This window comes from Eurosta solidaginis, chromosome 4 (genome assembly GCF_040869045.1).
Source record: "Eurosta solidaginis isolate ZX-2024a chromosome 4, ASM4086904v1, whole genome shotgun sequence".
NCBI lineage: Eukaryota > Metazoa > Arthropoda > Insecta > Diptera > Tephritidae > Eurosta > Eurosta solidaginis.
Genome location: NC_090322.1, coordinates 267,282,189 through 267,301,861, shown reverse-complemented (window position 1 = coordinate 267,301,861; position 19,673 = coordinate 267,282,189). Strand labels below are relative to the sequence as shown.

Here is a 19,673-nt window from a genome sequence, read left to right as displayed (position 1 = left end):
TTAAGAGATTTAGCATTTAGTTTGTAGATAAAGTATGTGCCAGTTGTCTTTATGGAATAAGACACAACACAAATGCTTGAATTTAAAAATAAGTTATGTCTGCGCACCATCAGGCAAAAGAGTCCAAATCAGAACCGTTAGAAATAAAACAAATAAATAAATGTAAGGCGCGATAACCTCCGAAGAGATTTTAGGCCCAGCTTCTCTTCCAATTTACGTCGTGTTCCATTTTTTAATTTTTCCTACAAATTGGCGGGACGGGACCTACTTGTTTTATGCCGACTCCGAACGGCATTTGCGAGGCAGATGAGTTTTCACTGAGAGCTTTTTATGGCAGAAATACACTCTGAGCGCTTGCCAAACGCTGCCGAGGGGCGACCCCGCTTAGAAAAATTTTCTTCTAATTGAAAAACCTTATTTCTAAAATGTTGATGGTGCTTTGCCCGGGGTGTGTACCCAGGGCATACGGCGTGGTAGGCGGAGCACGCTACCATCACACCACGGTGGTCGCCAAAAGTTAGAAATAGTTTGACAAATAAATAGTATTTTTTGCGAAATATATAGTTTTAGTGTTATATTTCAATCATTGAAGCGGAGGAGTGATGGGAAACATATTGAGTAAAAAGTGCTAAGTCAGGAGAAAAAATTTGTTTTGAGTGAGGAAATTGTGTCATAAAATATCTGCTGGGTTAGCATACATGATTTTTATTTATCTTTTTCAAAGCTTCTACACTCAGAAGTATTGCAACTAAGGTATCCTCGTTCACAGTTTTGAAAAAAAAAGGTTATTTCAAAAATTATTCAGTTTTTTTCGTCTCCTGTAAAATTCGTAAAAAGTGACTTAGCATATTTTCACATTAAGCTAACGATATGGAACTTTTAGACGACATGTAGTCGACAAAATGATATTCATAATCGAAAAGAAAGTACATTTATGAGGCTTTATTTACTCATTTACTCAAGTTCCCAGACATCTAAGTTCCACATGTGTATGGGTATAAATATATTCAAGTTTTATTGGTAAAAGGATACATTGAAAAAAGGTCCAGAATTCTTTAAGTTTATACAAAAAGATATAAGAAGTTAGAACTTAAACATCAACTCAATTATCTACATATATTCCCAGCGTCTAAGAAAATTTAGGCCAAGCTTCTTTTCCAATTGAGAAGGTTTTCATGGCAGAAATACACTCGGAGTGTTGGACAAAGCACTGCAAAGGCGCGACCCCGTTTATAAAAAAATTTTTCTAGCTGCCTCACAAGAATAAGCACAATTCGAATTTTTGATATTTTTTACATAAATATTGATAACACTCAAATTTTATATAAATTTTTCACAATTTTTTTTTATCAATTCTTTATTGACTATTAGTGCAGAGGAGGGCGCGGAGCACCGATATTGTGGACAAAACAAGTGTCATATCTTATCCGTCAACTGTCTGAAAGGATGTTCAAGATAGCTTCTTATTTGTGTTTTGACAGAATGCTCAATATGGTGGCGCATACAGCGGCATATCTTCAGCGGGTGATAGAAAGAGATGGAGGTTGAGTCCACAATAGTTACTTTAGAATTCAGGTTATCGGTTTTTATCTTGTAATTTTGACATCCATGCCATGATCCATAATGAACACCGGTTTCTCCTTATTTTGATCTTAATTTATTTTTTATTAAAGATTTTTAATTTGATTATTAAATTTTTTAAATTTTATTTGTTCTTTTAGAAGAACGGCAGGTCCGCGTCTCTGAGACATTGGCTTAACTGTAGCCACTTCATGTTTGTTTGTTTTAATGGTGTGTTTAATTTATACTTATTATTAAGAATTCATGAGCTTAACACCGGCTTATAATAATTGAATATTCAATTATTATGATTTTCTAAGAGAAACTGAAAAGAAAGAAACATTTACTGCCATATTGCGATTGTACTATTTCTAAAACCGCCACGAATTCATCGTCAGGCATTTTCGTAATGTTATCAAAGGTTTCACCGAGATTCGAACCGCGAATCACACGGTGAAACTGCAGTTGCCTTAACCACTAGGCTATCCTGCTTGTATTTGTTTCCTTGCTTAATTCAGTTTATCTTATTTCTACACTAACAACACAACTGAGACATTCTTCATTTGGCTGTGAAAAACACCTCCTTTTGGGATAATACAATTAAGCCACGTCCCTAGAACATTTCATAAGCCAGGTTATAATTCCAATGCAATGAAACACACCAAAAACTAATTGTAATAACTTTAATCATGCATTTATTGTATATGCTTAAGTTTTTTCAATCAAGAACATTTGCTTAAATATTCATACAAACATCCACACATAGTTTCCTTAGTGAATAGAACACTCGAATAAGTTGTAAGGCACATGCTTTAAGCTTTTGTATATTTAAAAAATTTCTATTCTCAAGAAATTTATTACCCGAGCCAAGGATTTTATATTTTAAGAAAATTACTAAATTGAAAAATGCATCTCTAAGACAAAAAGACATTTGCAATTGTGCCTATTTTTCCTGAAACCTTCTGAAGTCACCAAAATTGTGAAATTGGGCTATTACCTCAGCAGCCAATGATTCTATGAACTCTCTTAAATTTATATATTCCCAACAAGGATCAGTAAAAATTTTAACAATTAGATGCTCAATTTAAAAAAAAAAACATGTACCTGTGATATAAAAGTGTTTAACACAATTTTCGTATTCGCTTCAAATTATCTCCCTCAACACTGAAGCTACACTTTCATTTTCGTTGCAGCTAAACCAAGGTTTGGTTTGAAAATCAAAATTAAAGAAACCAATTATGGTAACGCCTTCCCCAGTAAATTTGTTTGTTTGTATTATGACTGCTTGCCTACAAACAAATTTACATAAATTAATGCTTATGTATGTCTAAGAAGTTTTGATTAATATACTGAATGGTATAACGAATGCAATTTAATTTCAAACAATAAAAATTACGTAAAAGAAGAAATCGACATCAACAACCGTACATATATAAAATAATAATAGGCCCGGCGCAAGTATAATGAATGATCGATAATTGAAATGCTAATAAACGCCTATAAATTGTAGGACAGACAGACATGTTCACTCATACATACGTAAATATGGATGTACAATGTTAGAAAAAATCAAAATTGAATAATTGAAAGAGTCAAATAAAAAGTATATTCGATTTGGAACCCAAGCAAATATAACAAATGAGCTGAAATTTTTAGTAAAATAAACAAAATAAATAAACAGATGACAGCTAGGGATGTGTACGCGCGGTATTTAAACAAAATCAGAGCTGTATTTGAAGAAGTTTATATGCATAGATACAAGCTTAAGAAATAGAAGCGAATATAACTAGATTGGGAAGGTTAAATAAAAAAAATAAAAAAAATCAATCATATTTGATACGGTTAATATGTAGCTACAATGAATTATCAGCGAAAACAATGTCAGCTAAAAGAAAAACGGTACTCTTGCCAAACGGTAACTCTTGCCAGCAAGTGCCATTGAAAAGTAAAGTTATCTCACGACGAACAAAAATCGCTCTCTGCAAGTCGCTCATCATACCTGTCCTGATGTATGTCTCGGAGTTATGGAAGCTTCGAGAGAAGATGAGATTGCCCTTGAAATATTCGAGAGAAAAGTTTGCCGGAAGATTTATGGTCCTGTATATGATGCCGACGGCGAGTATCGAAGGAGCTATAGTGATGAGCTGTATTAGCTTTACGCTGATGTGAAGCTAGTGAAGCGAATAAAAACCCAAAGGCTTCGCTAGGTAGGTCATGTTATGCGAATGGACGAAGAAAGAAAGTATTTCAGTCTACAGAGAAGTTTGGAAGCACACGAAGGCAAAGGCCACCGCTGTGTAAGGAGAGGCAGGTGGAGGAAGACTTAACTAATTAGCATCAGTTATGGCAAAACAGGGATAGCTGGCGTGACTTGTTATGAAACGGTTAAAATCGCTTAGACGATTAAGCTACTTTTAATGATTATGATGATGACAATGCGTTATTTTTACTCGCTTCGTGCACCTTAACATGCTTTTTAAAAAAAAAAATGAGGCAGAACTGTAAAAATGTTGTACTTTAAGTGATATTTCTTGATCTTACTTACTTCCTTATTTGTCACTCAACCGTTTAAACGAATATGACCGTCAAACAAGGCGCGCCAGTCGCGTCTTGGTCACACCACAGGAATTTAAATCCTTTTCCACCTGGTCCTTCCAGCGAAGTGGGGTCACCCTCTTCCTCTGCTTCCATAGACGGGTTCCGATAAAAATACTTTCTTAGCCAGAGCGTCATATTTAGTTTGCATAAGCGTAGCCGCTGCGTTTTAATTCGCTGGACTATGTTAATGACTCCGTAAAGCTATCTTGGTCAAAATGGAGTAAATTTCAAGGTTTAACTATGAGATTACAAAACAAAACTCTTGTAATCCCAATATTCTCTGTGGCAAATCTGTGGTCCCACCCTAGCATATGCAGCAGAAATATAGCCATGGTTGGCTCATCTCATCAGATGATTTTATTAAGCTATTGCATAGATTTTATCGCGGGCTTGGCGGCTAAATCAAAAAAACCGTAACGGATATTTGTCAAAAAAAGATCCGAAAAGGCTCGAAAAGGTTCGGTGTTAGCAACAGGCCAAATACATAAAATTGGATCTCTATCATAAACAGCGGTGGGCACCACTACATTTACACGGTTACCAAATTGAGAATGTGTTAGTAAACACGAACGCGTAGCGAGCACGAAAGCAAAATCAATTATTTATTTAGTTTGATTTCAATGCTTGAACGATGAACACGTGTCACACGCACTCTTTGGTACTCTGCTTTAAGCGCGCGTGCGACACTTCCTCACCGTACGACCATCGAAATCAAACTAAAAGAGCTGTCGTTGGTTTTCACGAAGTAGCCATTGTGCTATCGCTTATCGCATACATATATGGTCGCTTACAAGCCAACCTAATAAAACCGCACTGCGTTTTTTTAGCGCACGCAAACAAGCGGGATGTTTTGCCTTAACCTAAATTAGCATGCGTTGCGACAATGTAAAGCATGTGTGCAAACGTCAAATCTAAATGTCACGCAGAACAAAAATTGGAAATCGAGTTAGGTTTTCACGCAGCAAATTCAATTTGAGTTGCTCTCATACTAGTGGTATGTGCATGAGACATTTTTGACAGAAAATGACTTGCGTGCGTTTATATTAGGTTGGCTTGTTAGCAGGTGCTAAGCTCACGCCCACCCCGGATCATAAAGTTAAAGTTAAAGTGAATGTTAAAGTTAAAGCAAAAGTTAAAGTTAAAGTTAAAGTTAAAGGTAAAGTTAAAGTTAAAGTTATAGTTAAACTTAAAGTCAAAGTTAAAGTTATAGTTAAAATTATAGTCAACGTTAAAGTTAAAGTTAAAGTTAAAATTAAAGTTAAAGTTGAAGTTGAAGTTAAAATTAAAGTTAGAGTTAGAGTTAAAGTTAAAGTTAGAGTTAGAGTTAAAGTTAAAGTTAAGGTTAAATTTAAAGTTAAAGTTAAAGTTAAAGTGAAAGTTAAAGTTAAAGTTAAAGTTAAAATTAAAGTTAAAGTTAAAGTTGAAGTTGAAGTTAAAATTAAAGTTAGAGTTAGAGTTAAAGTTAGAGTTAGATTTAAAGTTAAAGCTAAAGTTAAAGTTAAGGTTAAATTCAAAGTTAAAGTTAAAGTTAGAGTTAAAGTTAAAGTTAAAGTTAAAGTGAATGTTAAAGTTAAAGCGAAAGTTAAAGTTAAAAATAAAGTTAAAGCGAAAGTTAAAGTTAAAGTTAAATATAAAAATAAAGTTAAAGTTAAAGTTAAAATGAAAGTTAAAGTTAAAGTTAAAGTTAAGGTTAAAGTTAAAGTTTAAGTTTAAGTTTAAGTTAAAGTTAAAGTTAAAGTCAAAGTTAAAGTTAAGGTTAAAGTTAAAGTTAAATTTAAAGTTAAAGTTAAAGTTAAAGTTAAAGTTAAGGTTAAAGTTAAAGTTAAAGTTGAAGTTAAAGCTAAAGTTAAAGTTAAAGTTAAAGTTAAAGTAAAAGTTAAAGTTAAAATTAAAGTTAAAGTTAAAGGTAAAGTTAAAGTTAAAGTTAAAGTTAAAGTGAATGTAAAAGTTAAAGCGAAAGTTAAAGTTAAAGTTAAAATAAAGTTAAAGTTAAAATGAAAGTTAAAGTTAAAGTTAAGGTTAAAGTTAAAGTTAAAGTCAAAGTTAAAGTTAAGGTTAAAGTTAAAGTTAAAGTTGAAGTTAAAGTTAAAGTTAAAGTTAAAGCTAAAGTTAAAGTTAAAATTGAAGTTAAAGTTAAAGCTAAAGTTAAAGTTAAACTTAAAGTAAAAGTAAAAGTTAAAGTTAAACTTAAAGTTAAAGTTAAAGTTAAAATTAATGTAAAGTTAAAGTTAAAGTTAAAGTTAAAGTTAAAGTTAAAGTTAAAGTTAAAGTTAAAGTTAAAGTTAAAGTTAAAGTTAAAGTTAAAGTTAAGGTTAAAGTTAAAGTTAAAATTAAAGTTAGAGTTAGAGTTAGAGTTAAAGTTAAAGTTAAAGTTAAAGTTAAGGTTAAATTTAAAGTTAAAGTTAAAGTTAAAGTTAAAATTAAAGTTAAAGTTAAAGTTAAAGTGAATGTTAAAGTTAAAGTTAAAAATAAAGTTAAAGTTAAAGTTAAATATTAACTTTTCATTTATTCAATAAAAGTAAAAAAATTATTTCTTATCGGTCACCACGCTTAAAAAGGTTAACTTGAATTAATATCAAAGACAAAACTTGAATTAATATCAAAGAAAACAAAATGTTGCATAAATATTATAATTGCATAAGTTGATAATATGCAATAGCTTTAACGCGGCAGTCCCGGAGTGCCACACGTCCTTTTTTTTTCATTTCACTGGAGTAGGGATTGTCAAAAGGAGATGGCAAACTCAAAATTAAACCAACACTTTGAAAATATTTTCTTACAACACACAAAAACTTCTAAGCTTTATGTTTTCATTCCATTCATTTTCATCTGAACAAAGGTATGTTGTTGCTGTAGAGATGAACCAACCACATAGCTGATCCATGAATATAGCATTGGAAATTTTTTTACATTTCGTGAATTAAATTTTGTTTTTTTTTTTTATTTTCGATGTTTTAAGAAAAAACTATGAATTTTGTAACTGTAACTATGCAGCCCAGATTCTAGAAAAACTTTGATTTGGAGTACTAAATATTTGGTTGAGTATGCAGTTTTGTAGCCCAATAAGTTTTAGTTCTACAAAGTATAAGTTAAAGCTCTCTAAAACTTTGCATTGATTTTTGAAAATGTTCTTTCCGAAGGGTGGCTCACATTTTCTTCCATATACAAAAAAGTAAAAAAAATTACAATTTGTATAGAAGAAAATTTAAAACACATTCGAAAAGAAAATTTTCAAAAATTAATGTAAATTTTACGAGTATTGAATGAGCTGCAAAACTGCATAGGTACTCAAACAAATTAAGTGTACTTCAAATAAAACATTCGAATCTTTCGTGAAATTTTCTCGAATTTTTTTGGAAACGGCTTGGGTTTGGTTTGCGTTGTTTCAGTTACAAAATTCATAGAAGGTTTCCTTAAAATATCGAAAACAAAAGAAAAGGAATCTTAGCTGATGATACTGCTGTTTTTCTGTTCGCTGCTGTATTTGCTGAAGTATATTCTTGGCAACTGAATGTATTAATTTTTTGTTTTTAAAATCTATTTTATGAATTTTCTTTTGTGCACAGTATATTCATACATACATACAAAAATGATTATATTTCATGTGTCTAAAATAACTATCGTGGTTATGCACTTCCGGTTAAATGTCACGTTCTAATAAAAAAATATTTTGATAGGCAGCGCACTTTCATCGTACATAGTACATACATATATAGTTACATATATTTCAATGTACATGGCAATTTTTATACCCAGCTGTACTTATATTATAACTTTGATTGGTACAGGTATAAAGGAATCGATATATATATATATATATATATATATATATAGACTTCCATATATCAAAATCATCAGTATCGAAAAAAAATTTGCTTGAGCCATGTCCGACCATCCGTCCGTCCGTTAATACGATAACTTGAGTAAATATTGAGATATCTTCACCAAATTTGGTACACGAGCTTATCTGGACACAGAATAGATTGGTGTTGGAAATGAAAAAAATTACTACTACGCAGAAACTGACGAAATGCATTGTTTATCTTTAACAGCCGTTTCTCGCAATTTCTTTTTTGAGTTATAAGCCACCTTTTCATAGACCGGGTCACATATAACATTTTGGAAAACACAAAAAACCTGATTATTTAGTAAATAATACACCTATAATGCTGAAATTTGACATGTGGGCTGATATTGAGACTCTTGATAAAAATTTGAAAAAAAAAATTTTAAATGGGCGTGGCACCGCCCACTTGTGATAAAATCAATTTTACAAATATTATTAATCATAAATCAAAAATCGTTAAACCTATCGTAACAAAATTCGGCAGAGGGGTTGCCTTTACTCTAAGGAATACTTTGAAGAAAAGTTTACTAAATCGTTTAAGGACCACGCCCACTTTTATATAAAAGGTTTTTAAAAGGGTCGTGGACGAATAAAATAAGCTATATCTTTGCAAAATTGCAATGGTATTTCATTTCCCAGGTGGATTTGTAACAATAAATAGGAAAAACGTGAAATTTAAAAAAATGGGCGTGGCACCGCCCCTTTTATGATTAAGCAATTTTCTATGTTTCGGGAGCTATAACTCGAAGAAAAATTAACGGATCGTTATAAAATTGGGTACACAAATTTTCCCTATAGCAGGAAATATTTCTAGAAAAAATGGACGAGATTGGTTAAAGACAGCGCCCACTTTTATATAAACAATTTTTAAAAGGGTCGTACACGAAAATCATAAGCTATATCTTAGTGAAAAAGAGCATTGTATCAATAGAATTTTACTTTTTAAATTGAACTATAACATTGAATTGAAAAACTCAAACGTTTTTCAAAATGGGTGTGGCACCGCCCCTTTTATGACTTAGCAATTTTCTGTTTCTGGAGCCATAACTCGAAGAAAAATTAACTTATCGAATGAAATTGTGTACACATATTTTCCTTATAGCAGAAAATATTTCTTGTAAAAATAGACGGGATCGGTTAAAGACCACGGCAACTTAGATATAAAACAAGTTTAAAAGGGTCGTAGATTAGAATAATAAGTTATAACTTAGCACAAAATAGTTCTGAATCAATGATATTTCTGTTTTTTTAATGGCGTGTTCAATTTATACTTTTATTAAGAATTCATGAGCTTAACACCGGCTTATAATAATTGAATATTCTATTATTATGTTTTTCTAAGAGAAACTTAAAAGAAAGGAAGAAATATTTACTGGCATATTGCGATGATACCATTTCGAAAACCGCCACGTAATCATCATCAGGCAATTTCGTAATGTTTTCAACGTTTTCACGAAATTGCCTGACAATGAATTTGTGGCGATTTAGAAATGGTATCATCGCAATATGCCAGTAAATGTTTCTTCCTTTCATTTCAGTTTCTCTTAGAAAACATAATATTTGAATATTCAATTATTATAAGCCAGCGTTAAGCTCATGAATTCTTAAAAATGATATTTCACTTGTCAAGTTTTATTGTAAGAGGAAATGGGGAGACATTTTTTTTAAACGGGCGGTGCCACGTGTTTTGTAGAAAAGTAATTTATCTGAAATGAAATGTACAATTGAAGCTCACGCTGAGTATATAATGTTCAGTTACACCCGAACTTACGATACCTTTACTTATTTAGTTTGATTTTAATTTTGAACAGCCTTATATTAGGTTCACTTTTATGTATGCTTGTTTGTAACTCTCTAGGCTAGGCGCGCGACCCATCTAGCGACAATTAGTTTTGCTACGGTGCTATCAACATCAAATATCTAAGTGGATTGTAGATACTAAAACGGCACCACATTTGCGTGTTTTTAGTTTTTTTTTTAACTATGTTTATATTATTTCTGTTAGTTTTTAATCCGGAACAAAAACTTCCATTTCCATTTTTAGTTTTTAAATTTTTAATAAATTTTCCGGTAACGCCTATCCCTGATAAAATATACATATATATATGTATGTAAATATGTGAATGTAACTATTAATTTCCTTTTCGTTCAGTGTGTCACGCAAATAACGGATGTAAATTTGTTATTAATTTATTTTTAATAGCATATGTATGTATGTATGTGTACGTAGGCGCATACAAATTTGAAAACAAAAGAAATGCCTTGTGGACAGGAAAGAAAGTCCATTAAAAATTAATTACGAGTACGAAAAATTAATTTAAGGCACGATTTGATGCACAAAGCTTCGAACAGATGTACCAAATGAAAGTAAATAAAATTAATAAATATTTTTTTAGTGTCAAGATAAAAAAAAAAACGAAAATAAAAGTGAAAATATATCTCTCATCATGGATTTATAGGATTAGTCAATTTTAAATAACTTAATAAATTTTATAACTAAAATAAAAGCAAATTATGAACTATCATTTATGCTAATTAAATATAATCAAATATTTTTACCTTTATTTCATTGCAGATTCACCCAATAGACTGAAACGCCCGTCGCCGACAGCATCCGCGGAAAAGACACAAATCACAAAGGCAACTGGACCGCCACCGAAGGTAAGATTTGCATTTTGTTTTTTTTCTTGGTAATTAAATTTCTCCCTAACTTTCTAAAGGCCATTTTATGTTTTCTTAGAAATTCTTGATTTTCATTATGCATTTCGGTTTGTGTTTAATCCTTTTATTTATTACAAAAATCTTATTCTTAACTCATTGTAAATACCTTTCACGCATGTTGTCACATTTCGCCTTCTAACTTTGCCTAATTTTAATTTCTTCTAATATAATATATGTTTTTTTGTTATTAACTTTCATATATGTATGTATCCAATCAAGTTTCACTAATGTTATATGTATGTACATTTCCCATCTAGAGGATTGTGACCGAATGTAACAAGTTGCTTCAGTTGCGTCTATTTTGTAGGGTTCTTAGAAATCCAGCATAAATGTTTCTAAAGCTAGAACGGCTTCCCAGTAATACACGAATCGGTTTTGATAGAATACGAGGAGAAATTATCCTAGCATTATTTGACTTCCATTGGCTGTGGCATAGCACACACAACAAAAACGGGGCAAACAAGTCGTCGATATTAATAGTTGTAAAGAGTATGACGTTTTTGTTGCTTGGCATCATCATCATTGGCGCTAAGCCGCGTTGGTCATATTAGCCATTGCGTAACAAGTGACGCCAGCCATCCTTTTTTTATGATAACTGACGTTAATTGGAAGCACCAAAGAAAGTTAAAGTTTTACTCCGCCTCTGCTTCCCATCTCAATGGAGTCTTTCCTTTTCTCTGTTCAGTGCAAAGCAGCACTTCCTCGCAAGAGTGATTGTATTGGACTGGATCCATTGGTTTTGGCTGACCATTGTTTTCGCTGTTAATGCTGGCTCCCAGATCTTTCATAGTTTCCGTCGATAGTGACGTATTTGGCATGAGGCGAACGCTCCGATTCTTTCTTTGCTAACAGCAAAGTACTTCATTAGGTATTTGTTCATCGAAATACCCACTTTTTTGTGTTTTTATTTAAGTGCAATCAGTTCGTTGGCTTTAAAAAATGCGCTCTTAAGCCAAATATGCCTTACCGCGGGTTTTTCCAAGCCTAACTCGCAGCGTGCAAAGACCCCCAACGTTTTTTATAAGCACTGCCAGACTAATAGTCCGGAAGCCTAGCATTCCAGTGCCTAATACCCCCCTCCCCCCCTTCATTTTAAATCGGAAATATTTGGTTAACTATGTATTTGAAAGGTAAATGAGTGACAATCTCTACGCAATCCAAAAAATTCTCAGCATAATTCCATATCTCCCATATGAAAAAGTGCGCACAGTACGTAGGACATATGCACATCTAAACCCACTGCGCGTTCTTGTACGAAGAAGCTGTTCTACTGCTATCTACACCTTATTTAGACTTACCTTGACATGTGGCCGCTCCAAAGTCAACTCCTGCTAACACATTGGCACAATTCCCCAGTTTGAAAAAAAAAAAATAACAAAAATTCGAAACGTTCTGTGAGAAACCTGCGTGTAAAAAAAGTGCATTACAACAACAAGAACTTACAAATTAATAGAGAATATAGGTAAAACGTCGTTGATTTGGTTGATTGTATAGCGCGAAAGGAAATCACAGCACAAACGTGCAATTATCGACTACAATAACAACAACAATAAGCAAAAACGGTTCCTCAGCTGTTAAGTTGCAAGAAAATTCTTTGCCACTAAAGCCCATAAAATGTACAGAATTAGAGCCAATAGAGACTAAGTACAGTTGTTGTTATTACAAACTGCAAATGGTAAATGGGGGCTACAGCATGTGCATTGCTTGGGGCAAATATACACAACAGTGATATGTACATATACATATATGCGATTATTGTTGTTGTTAACCTAACTAAACTAAAATTTTACCTGACAAAGTCGATCTCCATCTACGTTGCGGCTGCGCAGTGCGTGCGCATGTTGCCTATTCCTTTTTGTTGTTGCAGTTGTCATTGCTGCTATGTATGCATTTGTGCAGTTGATTTCGTTCTTTGTTGTTCCAGCAGTTTTAGCTTACGGCCTTTTAAGGCACTGCAACAAAGCCGCCGGCCGCCAATAGCGTGTTTCCTCTTTGTTATTGAAGTCGATATGCATGTAACGCATTTGACCCGTTTTTGCTTTATGTATAGGAATACGATAGTGTTAACTACTATATGGTTCCTTTAAACGTGATGTATATCGTCAAGGTTACACACAACTTTCAAGTCTGATGAGAACGGGAATCTTGATTCGGTTCATATATCGATTTATTGACGCTTATGAAGCTACAGCTCCTGTAAACATTCAGGTCATCTTAAACTTCATTCGGTATCTGATATTCCGGAAAACTTTTCACATAAGTACTCCAGGGGTATTCTATCTTTTTCTGAAACCTTTCATAATTCGAAGTAATACATCAGGACAGGTTCAATGAGGGGCTTGTATTGCATAATTTTTGTTCGTCGAGGAGAGTTTTTATTTATCAATAGCCTACTTAGTCCGAAATGGCATTTGTTGGCATGAGTGATTTTCTCTTTGATTCCCTGCAGCGAAAATCGGAGACAGGCAGGTTTGATGACTGCTAAAAATATGATGCAGAGCGGGCGGGACAGCTGTCCATCAGCAATGACGTGTAGAGCTACCAACTACTCATGTAACTGTGATTTTATCAAGGACACAGGCAGATTATAATAAATTGCAGGGACAGCTCCGAAGAAATAGCTATCATTGATTGACTATTGTGTCATCTGCGCCGAGGGCGAGGGAACATGAGTGCTAGTGCTAGTGCCAGAAAAGCGGGGAAGGGACAAGGGAAAGGTATGATGCCTCGGCACTGCTTCAGTTCGGAGTACGGATATTAGCTGCTGCTGTTGTTGTTGTTGTTGTAGCGATAAGGACACTCCCCGGAGGCCTTGAGGAATGTTATCGAGTTGATGGCCCTTTGCCGGATGCACATCCAGTACGTTCCGGTACCACGCCCGACCATCTCGGGAACGATTTGTTATGACCACATGCGACCTTCTAGGCCATACCGACCTCCCACCCTCAAGATCCATGACGAGTTTGGGGTCGCCAGAGCCTCGGCTGATAATGAAACAGGATTCGCCACGGATAGGTGAGGTTGACAATTGGGTTTGGAGAAGCTATGTATTGCGTTGGCAACCTGAAAGGGCTACGCTACACAAACCCCTTGAATCCGGTGTTTTAATCGCCTCTTACGACAGGCATACCTACCCCCTAACCTGCTGGCGGAGATATTACCTGCTAGTTGTGGACCGCAGAAGCAGTATAAAATCACAAAAGTTTCGAAACATTTTTTTGGGGTAAGCCCAGAACAACTCATTTGATTTAACCATCCTTTGCACGAGACACTCTGAAATTAGTGTGACCGTGGTTAATATAACTTTTCCCGGCAGACGCAGCAGTACCATGCTCTAGGCTCTTCCGAAGTGAGGGAATTAACAACTTTTGGAGTGGCAGCATGATACCTATAACGACGAAAGCGTGTCTAGTGAACGCCTTAAATAAAATGAAAAAAAAAAACAAAACAAGTAAAGGTGTCTCAGTTCGGGTGAAACCGAACATTATATACTCAGCGTGAGCTTCAATTGTACATTTCATTTCAGATAAATTACTTTTCTACATAACACGTGGCACCGCCCGTTAAAAAAAAAATGTCTCCCCATTTCCTCTTACAGTAAAACTTGATAAGTTAAATATCATTGATTCAAAACTATTTCTTGCTAAGTTAAAGTTATTATTCTAGTCTACGACCCTTTTAAACTTGTTTTATATCTAATTTGCCGTGGTCTTTAACCGATCTCGTCCATTTTTACTAGAAATATTTTCTGCTATAAGGAAAATATGTGTACACAATTTCTTCGAGTTATCGCTCCCGAAACATAGAAAATTGCTTAGTCATAAAAGGGGCGGTGCTACACCCATTTTCAAACATTTTAGTGTTTCCCAATTTAATGTTATAATTCAATTTAGAAAGTAAAATTCTATTGACACAAAGCTCGTTTTTGCTAAGATATAGCTTATTATTTTCGTCTACGACCCTTTTAAAAATCTTTTATATAAAAGTGGGCGTAGTCCTTAACCGATTTCGTAAATTTTTCTTCAAGGCATTCCTTATAGTAAAGGCAACCTCTCTGCCGAATTTTGTTGCGATAGTTTTAACGGTTTTTGATTTATGATTAATAATATTTGTAAAATTGATTTTATCAAAAGTGGGCGGTGCCACGCCAATTTTAAAAAAAATTTTTCAAATTTGTATCAAGAGTCTCAATATCAGTGCACACGTCAAATTTCAACATTCTGGGTGTATTATTTACTAAATTATCAGGTTTTTTGTGTTTTCCAAAATTTTATATATATAAAAAGTGGGCGTGGTTATCATCCGATTTCACTCATTTTCAATACCAATCTATTCTGGGTCCAGATAAGCTAGTGTACCAAATTTGGTGAAGATATCTCAATATTTACTCAAGTTATCGTGCTAACGGACGGACGGACGGACATACCTCAATCAAATTTTTTTTCGATACTGATGATTTTGATATATGGAAGTCTATATCTATCTCGATTCCTTTATACCTGTACAACGAACCGTTATCCAATCAGGGTTAATATACTCTGTGTGCAAAGCACGCTGAGTATAAAAACTATAAATTAAATAACTCCAGAAAAAAATTAAGTTAAATAGAATAACTTACTTCATTAGTTTCATTAGTTACCTACTTGTGTAGTTTTTTCAAATGGCGTGGGTTATTTCGGGTTAAGCCAATAAGTTCAACATGGTAGATCAGGGATAATAAATGGATTTTTTCATTTTGTACCAAACGAGGAAAAAAATGTACCAAATCCCCCAAAAATGTACCAAATCCTCCAAAAATGTACCAAATCCTCCAAAAATGTACCTAATCCTCCAAACATGTACCAAATCCTCCAAAAATGGACCAAAAGTCTTCGGATGTGAATTTGAACCAAACTAGAGCTATATTCTGCTTCTTTATCCAAAAACTGTTTGTCAGGAAACTTTCTAACACAAATTAAATGTAGTATAATAGGGAAATATGATTTATGAAGAAATACTTTTCCAGTAAAAATAATAAAAGAAGTTTATCGATTGAAGTGTAAAATTATGTACATACGTATATAAAAAAATGTCTTTATTAAGTACCAGTAAGGAACATAAAATTAATATTGTAACGAATCTGCCGCAAATCCTCTTATTTGCAATCCTCTGCTAAGTTCGAATCACTAAACTGTTGAATAAATAACTCCAATATTGAATGATGGAAAAATGGCCTTTATTAAGTACTTCACAATAACACTTATACTTTGCTACTCGCTGGCTTAATAACCAAACTGATTGATAACTCAAATGAAACTTTACTATTGGCCGCCAGATCGCGTGCTTAATCAAACTGATTGATAGCTCAACTCAAACTGAATTACTTCTTACTCGCCTGCCCCGCTTTTATAGTTTACGCTGCATACTTCTAGGCTCTTCGATTTCCAGAACTTACTAGCATTGTCCATGAGCTCTCAAACTTCTCAGCTATATGCATGTGTTTGCGCATTGACTATCCGCTGCTCGTATTCGTACATGGTACATATGTGTAGACACAATTATTTATTCGTTTATGTAGATACATAAAGATTGAATTATTGATGTGAATGTTTGTAGTTTACAGTCTCTCGCGCGCACATAGGCGTATAAGTAAATGCATCTGTGTTTGACATCTCTCTGGGCTGCCTTATATATGTGTATACTTGATTTGATTATTAACGTAAATACTGCTTGGCATGGCCTTAGCATCGCCTTAGTGATGGGATAAGTTAGTGATGCTAATATCCGTGACACTGCCCTCCACCTAAGTCTGATCGTCCCGATCAGACAAATCTCCCGATCTAACTGCCGCTAGCATCTCCAAATGTACCACTCTTCTAACCCGTCGTTTCCCAGTGGTTTGTAGCGGTAGATGGTATCACTGATCTTCTTCACAACTTTGTACGGGCCTTCCCAACTGCACCGAAATTTGGCTGGAACACCTTGCCGCCGGTGAGGGTTGTTTAAGAGTACCAAATCTCCCGCCAAGAAACCTTCCGAATTAAAGTTCTTGTCATGCCAGTGTTTCATCTTACTACTCATTACCCTGGGCCGTTCCTTCACACTCTGTTGCTCGGCCAATGAAGAACTACTTCCCAATCAATACTTCACATATAACTTCTCCCTGAACTTGGTTATACTCGCCAGTGACCGTACGCAACCTTGCTCCAGGTAACGGTTTTACTCTCGTGTTGACCAAGTCAGATCGGACCAAGGAATGAGATGCGCCGGATCTACAGTCAGTATTCGTTCGTTGCCATTCACATTCCCTCTGACGGTAAGACTGCTCGATTTTCTACCAATTTGCGACACAGATATCACAGGGCATTCAATAGCTGGATCTAGCTCTCGATCTCTACCTCGCTCTTCCTCATCTCCTCCAGCTTTGCGTTTATGGCCACCCACATTGTTGGAACTATTAGGACCAAGATCGCAATGACGTGCAATGTGACCTGGGTTGCCGCACTTGAAACATTTAATAACTCCGGCATTCTTCTGTTGAGATCCTTTCAGTGCTTCCAAAATTGTGTCTACCCACTCTGGCCTTTCTACTTCCACACGGCGTGCTTTGAAAACTGGCTTACACAGAAGCGACGCTGTTTCCTGAATCAGAGCATGCGATACCGTTTCAGCAAATGTTAGTTTTGGATTCGCATATGTAGCCCGCTTTGTTTCGGCGTCCCCTATGCCATTTATAAAACTCTGGATTTTTACCTTTTCAGTATATTCCACGGGTGCGTCCGCATTTGCTAAATGTGCCAATCTTTCAATGTCCGAAGCAAAATCCTGCAAAGTCTCGTTAGCTTTTTGGTAGCGGTTTTGCAATTCTATTTGAAATATCTGTTTCCTGTGTTCGCTTCCGTATCGCCGTTCTACAGCAGTCATCAATGCGTCATAACTGTTCCGTTCGTACTCTGGAATAGTCTGTAAGATTTCGGCAGCTGGTCCTTTCAATGCTACGAAGAGTGCGGCAACTTTATCTTCCACATTCCAGTTGTTCACTGCTGCGGTCTTCTCAAACTATAGCTTAAAGACCTGGAAAGGAACAGAACCGTCAAAGGATGGTGTTTTTACCTTTGGATTACTCGCTGAAACTGCTGGACGATTCAGTTGCAACTGCTCGATACGTCCTCTCAAAGCATCCACCTCGGCCTCGATTTTTTCTTCAAACTGTAAAATTTTTGTATCTTGCGCCTCCAACTTCGAGGAAATACGTCCTTCTTGCTCTTCCAGTTGAGCAGAGATCTGCGATGATATCTGTGCTGAAATTTGAGCCGACATTTCGGATATACGCGTTTCTTGTGCTTCCATCTTCGATGTAATCTGTGTCGACATTTCTGACATACGCGTTTCTTGTGCTTCAATCTTTGATGTTATACGCGTTTCTTGTGCTTCCATCTTTGATGTTATACGTGTCTCTTGAGATTCCATCTGTGATGACATCGTCGATGTTTGAGCAGATATTGCAGCCAATATCATGTTCAGGTCTGTGTTCGCCATTGTCTGCGGTGTTTCTTCCATTTTTGTTATTTCCTCGCCATCAAGATGAAAGTCATACTCTTCCACATCGATTCCTTCTGCTCCATTGCCTCTCGTAGCCGTGCCTGAAGTTCAAGTTTAACGCCGCTTGTATTCAATCCTAGAACAAATCAACCTAAGGCTACCACAGAAATAACCAAGCGTAAATGGTCGTGGATTGGTCACACTCTCAGAAGACCTCCAGTAAATATAGCCAGACAAGCATTGCGATGGAATCCACAAGGAAGCCGACGACCTGGTGCACCTGCGAAAACTTGGCGCAGAATTGTGGATAAAGAACTCGAAGACGCAGGATATACGTGGAATGACATCACAAGAACTGCACCTAACAGAATAAGATTTAAGTCGGTGGTCGAGGCCCTATGCTCCAATAGGAGTTGAGGAGGATGATGATGATGATGATGTATTCAATCCACGGCTCTCCAACTCCTTCTTTAGTTGTCCTCTGGAATTTATTCAACAATTCCTCTTCTGACACCAATTGTAACGAATCTGCCGCAAATCCTCTTATTTGCAATCCTCTGCTAAGTTCGAATCACTAAACTGTTGAATAAATAACTCCAATATTGAATGATGGAAAAATGGCCTTTATTAAGTACTTCACAATAACACTTATACTTTGCTACTCGCTGGCTTAATAACCAAACTGATTGATAACTCAAATGAAACTTTACTATTGACCGCCAGATCGCGTGCTTAATCAAACTGATTGATAGCTCAACTCAAACTGAATTACTTCTTACTCTCCTTCCAGAACTTACTAGCACTGTCCATGAGCTCTCAAACTTCTCAGCTACATGCATGTGTTTGCGCATTGACTCTCCGCTGCTCGTATTCGTACATGGTACATATGTGTAGACGCAATTATTTATTCGTTTATGTAGATACATAAAGATTGAATTATTGATGTGAATGTAGTTTACAGTCTCTCGCGCGCACATAGGCGTATAAGTAAATGCATCTGTGTTTGACATCTCTCTGGGCTGCCTTATATATGTGTATACTTGATTTGATTATTAACGTAAATACTGCTTGGCATGGCCTTAGCATCGCCTTAGTGATGGGATAAGTTAGTGATGCTAATATCCGTGACAATATTTAAAAGAAATAACAGCTGCAATTAATGCAAAAACATCTCATAAAATCATTTTAGGTAAATAGATTTAGATTCAGGTATAAAAGTTGACAAATTGTCGCCTACCGCCTACATCTATACTAATAACTCATGTTTCAATCACTACATAAACTTCTTATTTTTGAGTTCTTTAAATACCTCAGTTGACAAAAACTTTTTTTCGTATCTATATTATGACATCTACTGTTAGCTGATTTCATCAAGTCTAGTTTCTATTAAATTCGAAACTGTGTTTATTTCAAGTCTATTTCTACA

The 19,673-nt window shown here is 35.0% G+C and overlaps 1 protein-coding gene across 2 annotated transcripts in view; it reads left to right on the top strand.

The window, feature by feature from the left end:
• The window catches only part of MICAL-like (protein), a 219,673-nt gene that overhangs the window by 139,149 nt on the left and 60,851 nt on the right, over positions 1–19,673 (top strand). For both annotated transcript variants that reach the window (XM_067785977.1, XM_067785976.1), the window contains exon 5: positions 10,581–10,666. In XM_067785977.1, the coding sequence (XP_067642078.1) occupies positions 10,581–10,666 (86 nt within the window). The remainder of the gene's footprint in view (positions 1–10,580; positions 10,667–19,673) is intronic.